We start from the raw sequence: 11,967 nt of genomic DNA, 5'->3' as shown, positions 1-11,967 counted from the left end.
CCTTTCTCTTACTTTTACAAAATTCTCCCACAGAATTGTAAGACTCCTTTGTGTACTGTTTTTCACATATGTGCTATGCTAAGTCACTTCAGTCATGTCTGACTCTTTGCAACCCTGTGGACTGTAGCCCACCAGGCTCCTCTGTCCATGGGATTCTCCAGGCAAGAATACTGGAGTGGGTTGCCATGCCCTTCTCCGGGGAATCTGCCCCACCCAGGGATAGAACCCTTGTCTCTTATGTTTCCTGCACTGGGAGGTGGGTTCTAGTGCCGATACCTGGAGAGCCCATATACTTATTCATAATGTGTAACTGTTTCATACTACTTTTTTCTCTTTTAAAAAACTTTCCTCTCTGGACTCCTTCAGCCTACTGCCCCAAACTGTGCTGGCTGCACCGTGGGCCTGCTGTGTCTCTCTTCTATTAGGTATTCTGTTTCCTTGACCCTATGCCATTGTCTGTATACCTTTGCTTTGGTGAGACACATCTTCAGGTAGCTTCCCGAGAAAGGGTGCATGGGAAATACAACTTTTGAATCTTATGTATTGATCAGAGTTCTTTTTCTGAGGCTGTAAGATACTCTAATCAGTTTAGTCAAAATGCAATTTATTATTTATCTATTGCCCATAAATCAATATAGGCCTGTATGTCCAACATCATTCCTTTAAAGAGAAATAAACGATTAGAAGTTCTGCTCAAAGTTATGCTAAACTGAGGTCAAATGTTTTCTTCGACCAGAACTGGTCACAGGCTTTAAACACTCTCAAGCCCACTGCAGAGTACTCCTAGAGGGATGAAAATCTTGTTGTTGTTCAGTCACCTAGTCATGTCCAACTCTTTGCAACCCCATGTTCTGCAGTATGCCAGGCCTCCCTGAATATCTTAGTCTGAGAAAAATAAGCCAAGATTAACAACTGCACATTACGATAAGTTGAGAAGGCCATGGTACAAAAGTGAAGAGGTGTCGGGAATGCAAAGCATTTTCTTATGAATCTTGTTTGCCTACAGGAGCTGCGTTAGCCCTGAAAACCCCACCTCTATGTCTAGGTGGGTCGAATAGCCCAATATACAGTGAATGACATGGTGATTGGACATTCCATGCTTAGGCATCAGTAACAAACCAAGAGTTTCTTGAAAGGAGAATAGCAATTTGTCAAAGAAAGCATGGGTTTGATTTACACTATCAGAACTCCACAGGCTCCGTCTATCCCTCCCATCTGGCACTCCTTGGATACCATTTGAGGTCCTGGGCCACAGAAGTCAATGAAAAGAGCAGGTTCTCCTGCTCTGGCTGCCACTGAAAGGGGTCAGGTTTGTGGATTGCTCAGTAAGGGATCAGAGGTACAGTCCCAAATATGGGTAAGTGTTTCCTCCAAAATGTCAAGGGTCCATCAAGCACTGTTCCTCTTAGTTTTAACGAGTGAAAGGGACAGCAACCTGTTTCACTTTGGAGGAGACATCCAGAAATTCCCTGTGCCATGATACCCCCAGAGGCACCACTTAGGTAACAGACCACTGCATTGCCCACCCTCTGGCACACCTGTACTTTACCGAGGAATCTAGGGCACTTTGTACTCCCCAATTTCTGATATCAGCAGTGTGTATCATCAGCATGATATCATCCGCCTGCAGTGCAGGAGACACAGGAGACCTGGGTTCAATTCCTGCGTGGGGACAATCCCCTGGAGGGGGAAGATGGCAAACCACTCCAGCATTTTTCTTGGAAAAGCCCATGGACAGAGGAACCTGGCGGGCTACAGTCCAGTCACAAAGAGTCGGACACAGCTGAGCAACTACACAGGAGCGTGTATCGTTTTTATTATGATCACAAATTTTGTGGATCATAAATATAGACAGGGCGTAATGGGACAGTTTATCTCTGCCCTGTGATGTCTGAGGTTCTAGTGAAATACTCGAAGCCTGGAGGCAAGAACCATCTGAAGGCTCATTCACTCACGTATCAGAGAGTTGATGTTGGCTGTTGAGTGGGGGGCCTTGGTTCCTCTCCACACAGGCCTCTCCGTGGTGTCTTTGCATGGACTACTCTGGGCCTTTGCACAGCATAGTGTCAGAACTCCAAGGGCAAGCATTCCCAAGAGAAAGATGCAGGCAGAAGCTATGCCCTCTTTTTCTGATTTAGCCTTGGAAGTCACACAGCATCACTTCCTCTGTAATCACAGACTCATCCATATTCTAGGGAAGGGAAACCCACGACACTGAGTAGAGGAGGGTCAATGTCACATTGTAAGAGCATGTAAAATAGGATAGATATTGGTGGAGCCATCTATGGAAAAATACATTCTGCCACAAATAGGAAGCATCAATTTTTCATCACCACTATTTATCAATTCTGGTTCTAGGGGACTTACCACAGACAGGACTTGTTGTTTTCATTCATGCAGAAATGATGGTTGTTAATATTTTATTTTATACACACACACACACACACACACACACACACACACACACATACATATATACAAGGAATCCCAGGTGGCCCAGTAGTAAAGTATCCACCTGCCAGTGTAGGAGATGCAGGAGATGTGTGGGTTTGATCCCTGGGTTGGTAAGTTCCCCTGGAGGAGCAAATGGCAACTCATTCCAGTACTCTTGCCTGGAGATTCGCATGGACAGAGGAGCCTGGCGGGTGGCAGTCCGTGGGGTCACAGAGAGTTGGACATGACTGAGTGACCAAACACACTCACATATACACACATTATGAGGCATTTCTGAAGGCATGCAAGAGCATTTAACACATTTCATTTCAGTGTTCTATATGGTCATAAGAGGATTGGCCATCTCAAGGATTTTAAATTATCATCATAAGCCGTTGAACACATCTTTACATATACTGCCATGCTTATTATAAATAATTATTGTTGAGCATCTTCCAGATTAAAACTTCTTGTTTGGGTCTGAATTCTATTGAGATTCAACCTCTATTTTTTGGCAAAGACACTGCATTTTTATTTCCTGACTTTCCAGCTGAATGAAATATTTTCTCTTGAAAGTGGAATGTTATTCCAAACTTTTTTCAGTTTTCATAATGTCACCAACTTTAGCAGTCTATTTGAATCCAGAAGTTAAATAAATAATGTCAAATTACAAAAATGCAGATGTAGTCTCAACACGTAATAATACAGTCCAACTAAAGGAGAGTTGGGGGCAGGTGGGAATACTCTGTGGTGGGTAGTGAGTTGTGTTTTACAGAAACTGGTAAGGCTAGAACAATTCTTAATGAGTAGTGAGTGGTTCAGATAATTGGGGCATTTTCCAATGTCTTCTTCCATGTCCCTCACCTTCAAGCACATTAGATGATTCAGTCTTTCTGGAACATCCATAACATTCCATTTCTTCTTCTTGGAATGTCCCCTTCCTAACCTATTCTCTGAGAAACAAACTCCCATTCAACCTTAAAGACACAATCATGTTGTCTCTTTTGTGAAGCCTTCTATTTCCCCTCAAAGCCAAATTTTTCACTTCCTCTTTTGTAACTATAAAGCACTATTACTGCACTACATGTTCCTGGGAAGGGAGGAAGAAGAGGGCTAGGGAGTAACATCTAAGCTTTGTATCCTGTACTGAGCAATCAAGAATGGTTTAGTGCATAAATGATCAATTCCCCAAACCTGTCATTCCAAGGAAGAAAGAAAGCTGTAAAAATGCAGGTTCCTAGTGCCTCTGAATGAAATTCTCAAAAGGGTGGATCTTTTGACAGTCTAGGGGTCTGTGGGACCATTCTTGGATGAACCCTATTCTAAGCTGGGCACTGCTCTGTACCTGTCCAGCCTGCTCTCTCTGAAGAGCTCATTTTAGCGCCCCTTTGTTCTTAGCCCTACTTTTCACATTTTCTAAGCCATTTATTTGGCCTTTGGATTCTTCCATAAGATTATTTCCATTTAGCTTTCATATGTGTGTGCGCATACTGGAACCAACTGCCCTAGAATTTAGCTTCAGTTCAGTTCAGTCGCTCAGTCATATCGGACTCTTTGCAGCCCCATGAATCACAGCACACCAGGCCACCCTGTCCATCACCAACTCCCGGAGTTCACTGAGTCATGTCCATCGAGTCAGTGATGCCATCTAGTCATCCCATCCTCTGTCGTCCCCTTCTCCTCCTGCCCCCAATCCCTCCAAGCATCAGAGTCTTTTCCAATGAGTCAACTCTTCACATGAGGTAGCCAAAGTACTGGAGTTTCAGCTTTAGCATCATTCCTTCCAAAGAAATCCCAGGGCTGATCTCCTTCAGAGTGGACTGGTTGGATCTCCTTGCAGTTCAAGGGACTCTCAAGAGTCTTCTCCAACACCACAGTTCAAAAGCATCAATTCTTCGGCGCTCAGCCTTCTTCACAGTCCAACTGTCTCATCCATACATGACCAGTGGAAAAACCATAGCCTTGACTAGACAGAACTTTGTTGGCAAAGTAATGTCTCTGCTTTTAAATATGCTGTCTAGGTTGGTCATAACTTTTCTTCCAAGGAGTAAGCGTCTTTTAATTTCATGGCTGCAATCACCATCTGCAGTGATTTTGGAGCCCCCCCAAAATAAAGTCTGACACTGTTTCCACTAGCTGACACATAATTCTGTATGTGTTTGTTCAGTTAACCTACATTCATAAGGAATTTGTGTTTGCATGCAGTGCACACGTTTGCAAGCAATTAATGAAGTCATGAGGCATGTGAAATACTGTAGCGTTTATAAATGACTCATTTAAACTTTTTATTCTACAGAGCTTTTTTTTTTTTTTTCTTTTTGGCTGTTCAGTTCAGTTCAATTCAGTTCACTTCAGTTGCTCAGTCGTGTCCGACTCTTTGCAGCCCCATGAATCACAGCACACCAGGCCTCCCTGTCCATCACCAACTCCTGGAGTTCACTCAGACTCACGTCCATCGAATCAGTGATGCCATCCAGCCATCTCATCCTCTGTCATCCCCTTCTCCTCCTGCCCCCAATCCCTCCCAGCATCAGAGTCTTTTCCAATGAGTCAACTCTTCACATGAGGTGGCCAAAGTACTGGAGTTTCAGCTTTAGCATCATTCCTTCCAAAGAGATCCCAGGGCTGATCTCCTTCAGAATGGGCTGGTTGGATCTCCTTGCAGTCCAAGGGACTCTCAAGAGTCTTCTCCAACACCACAGTTCAAAAGCATCAATTCTTTGGTGTTCAGCCTTCTTCACAGTCCAACTCTCACATCCATACATGACTACTGGAAAAACCATAGCCTTGACTAGATGGACCTTAGTCGGCAAAGTAATGTCTCTGCTTTTGAATATGCTATCTAGGTTGGTCATAACTTTTCTTCTAAGGAGTAAGCGTCTTTTAATTTCATGGCTGCAGTCACTATCGGCAGTGATTTTGGAGCCCCCCAAAATGAAGTCTGACACTCATTTCCCTGACCAGGAACTGAACCTGGGCCATGGCAGTGAGAGCAATGAATTCTAACCACTAGACCCCAAGGAATTCCCCCCCTTTGTTTTAAGTGCTTTTCTGATTGTATGTTTATATTTTCAGAAATGTCATTAAAACTATACACCAGAGCTGACACAGAGAGGTCTTACGGGATTTCAGAAAATAGGAAAGTATGGTATTAAATATAATTAAATCTATGTTCCAGTAGATAATGTTTTAAGAATTCATTTTCTAACCAAATTTACTTTGGAAATTATTGAATCTACTAAACCCATTCCAATATTATGTCTTTCAATAATTACCTCCCTAACCAAGTCAAGTCAAGAAAGAAACTGGAACCAAAAAAATGTCTTCATTTCTCTTTCTTAGGTAATGCCTAACATAGAACCCAGCCCCCAGTGTTTAGTTAAGTAGATGGTGTGTTTTGTGCAGTGGTTTTTTTAAAGTGACTCAGTAAAGGAAGAAAGTGAATTTTGCCTACTCTGCCCACAGGATTGAAACGCAATCCTCAAGACACATCACAAAGAACCCACTCAAGAAGTGTTCTATTAAAATACAAATTCATTGTGGTAGGCTGAAAAAGAATGCTGTTATGAATCTTGATAAGCCCTAAAATAAGATAATGTAAAATAAGTGATAATGCATACATAATCAGATATTTCACTTCAAGTGATGATAGTTTCTTCCCTTTATAAACTCCCTGAAAGTTTTTACATTAATACACTCAGAATAGCCCATTCAGTTCCATCAATTTCCTTCATGAATGCAAAAGTCACATTTCCTTTCTAAAAGATAGGCATTAAACAAATATATTTTATCATGTACCTCTTTTTCTCCTGACTTTTTAAAGAGAGTGATTTCATGCAATTTTAGGCAGCAAATGACACAGCCTCTAGTGAAGGTTATTTGGGCAATAATGGTATTAGAAGTTGGGAAATGCAGTCTTTGCAAATGAAAAACAAGGAAAGGTCATAACAGCACAAAGAAGTTTCTCCAAGGGAATGCTCAGTGTCCTCCATGACCGAAGACGTTGTGTCTATAAATTCACCTAAGTGAAATTACATCTGTGGCACCAAAAACCAACCCTGAAGCCAAATTGAGACAGGAGGGAACAAGCAAAGACTTACAATACATTTCTCTGAGAATGTACGGGAAACCAAAGGGCTGCAACCTCAGCCCGCCAATCCACAGGAGGACTTCACAAAGTCCATTCCCAAGAAAACATTACACTAGTTCTCCAAGAGAGGGGTGTGGAAGTCGGGCCATCTCCCTGACCACTAAATCAGGGGGCTCCAAAAAGGGAAAACTGGGAAGCCCTAAAGTGAGGCACTGTGGTGCAGTGGTTGAGAATTCTCTGCAGGGAATTCCTCAGCAGTCCAGTGGTTAAGACTCTGCACTCTCACTGCCGAGGGTCCCGGTTCAATCCTTGGTCAGAGAACTAAGAGCCCACAAGCAGCAAAAGAAAAAAAAAATTAAATTAAAAATAATAAAATGACTCAAGAAGCTCAGGAAAAAAAGAATTCTCTGCGATTTGAATCCCAGCTGTTCCATTTACCATTGTAATCTAAGAAAAGATTTTTTTTTTTTTTTTAATTTTTTTTGGCTGTGCTGGGTCTTTGTTGCTGCTCAGGCTTTTCCCTAGTTGTGACAAGTGGGTTGCAGTGAGCAGGTTTCTCATTTCGGCGGCTTCTCTTGCTGTGGAGCAGAGGCTCTAGGTGAGGAGCCCAGTAGTTGCTGCTCCTGGGCTCTAGAGCGCAGCCTCAGTAGTTGCGGCACGCGGGTTTAGCTGCTCCATGGCACGCTGGGCCAGGGATCGAATGCGTGTCTCCTGCATTGGCAAGCGGATTCTTCACCGCTGAGCTACCAGGGAAGCCCTTAGGAAGGTTTTCTGAAACCCCTCTGTCCCTTAGTTTCCTCATCTGTAAATTGAGGGTGATTATAATATTTGCTCATTTGAATTGAATGAGATTTGGATTAATTAAATGTTTGACATATAGTCAATCAATGTTAACCATGCTGGTGATAGTGATGATGATGGTGATAACACACACATTGTTTGTGCCCCTCCTCCAAAGGAGAGAGATTTATTGAGGACGCTATTTGGTACCAGGAAAACCTTGAACAATTTGAACAACCCAGAAAAGAAAATCTCTATGACTGATTTTTGAATTCTTTTTTCTGGAACACTGCTTTGAATTTTCACGTATACCTTATTTTAAAATTCTAACAATCTACACTGATCCACCAAATTGAGAAAGAATCTAGAGCAAATCTGAGTTAGGCTTCATAGAAATTTTAAAGACCAATTAAATGGACAATCAAGGTATAACAAAAGAGATAATAATGATTTTTAAGAGCCCTAAAGTTTAGCCTTTTAACAATTTTCCCAATTTTCCTTTCAAGGAGATGTGCACTTTAGAAGTTACTGGAGTATTGTAAACTCATTATTTAATCTTATGATACTCTTTGGAAAGAATGCAGTCCTTGGAAAAAATACTTAAATTTTGATCACAGCTTATTTTCCCCAATGTGAGAGAGTACTTTGCTTCCAAAAATCCATCTATACTAGCTCAAAGTCTCCTAGAGGCAATAAACGTTCCTTTTATCCCACATAAAATCACAACATACCTAATATAAAACTTTACGCCCTCAGTGAAAGTTTTAGTCTGACTTTTTCAGAAATGTGTAGCTGTAATTCTCCTGGTCAGACTACAGGGCTGTCATTCAGTAGAGACATTTCTTTTAAATCCACTTCTTTCCACCTCCTCCCAAAAGCGAATAGTAAAGTTTTCAAACTGAGATAATTACAGAATTTAAAAATCTGCTTTAATTACACTTGGTTGTTGGTTGTTATTCCCCAAAATGTTTAGCTTACCTCTTGTTTTGAGTATCAGTTGTTTTGTTGCTAAATCACGTCTGACTCTTGCAACCCCATGGACTGTAGCCTACCAGGTTCCTCTGTCCATGGGATTTCCCAGGTAAGATTACTGGAGTGGGTTTCCATTTCCTTCTCCAGGGGCTCTTTCCAACCCAGGGATCGAAACTGCATCTCCTGCATTGGCAGGTGGATACTTTATTGCCGAGCCACTAGGGAAGCCCTGTGTTGAGCGTGCCTGTTGCAAAAAGAGCTCTGATGAGTTTTTCAGGTTTCACACCTCATGGCTTCTACCTCCAGATCTAGAAACTTCTGCCCCTACAAAGAGCATAGTCATTTGACACAGCTACTCTCACTTCATAAACTAGTTGACCATGATACAGAAAATGAATTTTTAATAGAAGGAAAGGAAACATCTGTCACATTATAGGAAATAAGAAGCCCTTTATAAAGATTTTCCTAATGTAAAATACATGTCTCCAAGTAAAGACTAACCACACTTGTCCTCCTTGCTGGCTGGAATGGTGGTTTCATCAGGCTTCCTGACCATCTCCCCAGTGGGCAGGATCTCTTCTGGAGAAAATATGCAACAGTGTTTGCAGTCCTGCCTTCTTGCTGTATCTCCAAGAAGAGAATCATAGAGATATAGAGCTAGAATTTATTTTGGAGACTTAGCAGATTAGGAAAAATGAAATTCAGAAAAAAAGTAATTTACTTCAAGCCCAAACATGTAACAACTAATAAGACTGAAACCCTATCTAACGGTCTCCATTGCTTCTAAGCCCAACTGCTGCTTTGAAGAGCTCAGGATTCATAATTTCACAGAATTTTTTAGCTATATATTATTGTTATTAGTAGAAGTGAAACTATATATGCAGAGGGTAAATATGCATTGAGACAATATTTGTATAATGTGAATTTTGTTACATATAATAGAAGAATATTTTAAATTTAAATAAATAAAACTTTAAATTTTAATCTAAGAAATTTTAAAATATTTTTAAAATTAATTTAAAATTTAGTTTTTAAAATTAAAAATTTAGTTTTAAAATTTTTAAATAAAAATATTTAAAATTTAAATGAAATAAAATTTAAAACATGTTTATATATACTTTAAAATGTGTAACTGCTATAAAAAAAAAATCTTCCTCTTCTTGAATAAAGATGTATCCACATGTGTTATTATTAATTAATTTTACCAACATTTCTGAAACTTCCATGTTAACCAGGTATAGTCCTAGGTTTAAAGATACAGAAGAGAAAATAATAGCCCTTGTCCCAGCTTGCCAACAAATTGGAGAGGCTGACATAAAACAGACAAGCATGATACTGTGGATTCCACATGGCAGATTTGGGAGCAAAAGCTTCTGTATGACTGCATCCCAGGCTTGAGTGAGAATGAGGACCAGGCAGGGACCAGATCATGGAGAGCTTTGTACATCATACTAAAATGTTTGTATTTTACCCCAAAATGGCTGGAAGACATTGAGAAAGTAGATGCTCTAAAATCATGTGACTCAAATTTTTCTATAGAGCTAGTGGATTTTTTTCTGCTTCTTAATACTGAACACCTTGACACAACATCCGAGAGTGGAATGTGATGAGTCACCAGACTCTAGTTGCAGCTATAGAACTGATGGAAATCTCAGTTTCCTCATCTGTAAGGTGGGGGTCATTATAGGATTGTTGTAAGAAGTATTGGAAAGGCTATTAAACATTTATTACCATGTCTGGCATAGTAAGGACTTGCCCTGTGGCTCAGCTGATGAAGAATCCGCCTGCAATGCGGGAGACCTGGGTTTGATTCTTGGGTTGGGAAGATGCCCTGGAAAAGGGAAAGGCCACCCACTCCAGTATTCTGGCCTGGAGCATTCCATGGACTATATAGAGTTGGACATGACTGAGGGACTTCCACTTCACTGGCATAATAACCATTCAATAGCTGTAAACTGGCATCGTCTTCGCCATGATCATCATCATAAAAGACTGAAATGGAAAAAATGGATTAGAATGCTAAGGGTTAATTCTAACATCTAGGGTTAAGAGCAGTCTTCTAACTCTGCTGAGTATATTGCTTCAAGTAGTAAAGTCCCTTCACAGAGAACTACTTTGTCAGAGGCATGGCTAGAAAGGGCAACAGTTAGCAAAATGCGCTGATTATGTAATTGAGATGAACTTTCCCTTTGATTTTGCTGTTCAAGAACATGTAAGAAAAGAAAACGAGTTTCATCGGCTGAGATCAGTATCAGAGGAGAGCTGTGTGCCTGCTTTGTTAGTTAAAAGTAGAAGAGGAAAATGTCAAAGTCCACTGGAGACTGGGGATAAAAATCAACTTTTGTGTTACCTCCCTTTATTGATCAGCAGGCCCATATTATGCTTTCAACCCACTAGTAGATTGTAACTAATTGTTTATAAAGTATCTTTATAGTGTAATGGCTGAAAGTTATTTTTGGCTGTATCTTTATTATTGGAATATTTCCTGTAATTGCGCCAAATTCAAAATTTGAAATATAGTTTAGCAATTCCAGTTTGGTTAAGTTGAAAATTAAGTAGGTCAAATTAGATTTACCATAAGCATAAAGCCATCTATCTAATAAAAACAGCCTATATTTCAATATTCTATAGAATAATAGGTTTACTTTCTGTGTTCTGTTTTGTTAGTGCTCCTATATTCCTCCCTGTAAGAGAGAAAATCAGAAGAACTTGGAAAGTGTCATGAATTGGCAACAGTACTGGAAAGATGAGATTGGTTCCCAGCCATTTACTTGCTATTTTAATCAATTTCAAAGGTAAGCGAATATTTACATGTGCATATTAAAGTTGTTTGTAGCCTCAGTAGCTAATTATATTAATAAATCATAGGTTGTGCTCACTTGACAAAACATACAACATGGAGACAGATAGTCTCGGCTCTTCCTAGCATGTAGTTAGGGTAGCCCTTTCTTACTCTATAGGATGGGGGCATGTAAAGAACCTGCTACCCAAAAAAGATGAGAACTTGTATCATGCATCATAGAGTTTACCCTCTGGATACACTAAGAAAGTGCCTTTAGGTAGGAGGACTGTATACTAGGAGTGTTCTCCCGAATCATTTGTGATTAATGATCACAAACTGAACCACATTCAGATTTATCATCATTTTGGGCTGCATCAAATCTTTCTTTTTCCTTTCTATTCTGACCAGATATCTTCAAATGTTTCCATCATTAAAACTTTACTTGACCTAGAGAGAACTCAAGTTATAGCATACAGCAACAGTTCCTTGAACTAGAATACTCCAGTATCCACCCAGATTAATCATAGTAATTTGTTCATCAAATGTTGAGTATTCTCAGCTCTTTGCTGTCCCTCTCGATTTGGGTGTTCCACACTTAAGTCAGACTTTCTCTCTTCTTCCCATAATCCCTCTTAGTGAATGGCACTATAGTCTACTCATTTACTGAGTCTAGAAACTTTGAGTAATTCTTAACTCACTTTTCTCCTTTATGCTCTATAACCTATATTTATCATCCTGTTGATTTTTTCCTGTATAAACGCTTTTGTGTCTTCCCTCTGCCACTGTTTTAGTTCAGATTCATGTTATTTCTCATGAATCTGAGAGCACAATAGTCTTCTAACTATTAACACAACAATAGTCTTCTAACCAGCCCTTCTACTTCCACCCTTTGCCCCACTCCAAGACATTC

At 40.2% G+C, this 11,967-nt stretch overlaps 1 protein-coding gene across 1 annotated transcript in view; it reads left to right on the top strand.

Moving 5' to 3' along the window:
- The window catches only part of KCNMB4 (potassium calcium-activated channel subfamily M regulatory beta subunit 4), a 75,002-nt gene that overhangs the window by 22,533 nt on the left and 40,502 nt on the right, over positions 1-11,967 (top strand). The window contains exon 2 of the mRNA XM_068971733.1: positions 10,943-11,070. Coding sequence (XP_068827834.1) covers positions 10,943-11,070 — 128 coding nt within the window. The remainder of the gene's footprint in view (positions 1-10,942; positions 11,071-11,967) is intronic.

This window comes from Capricornis sumatraensis, chromosome 4 (assembly GCF_032405125.1).
Source record: "Capricornis sumatraensis isolate serow.1 chromosome 4, serow.2, whole genome shotgun sequence".
NCBI classification, from domain to species: Eukaryota; Metazoa; Chordata; class Mammalia; order Artiodactyla; family Bovidae; genus Capricornis; species Capricornis sumatraensis.
This window is presented reverse-complemented; position numbering and strand designations above follow the sequence as displayed.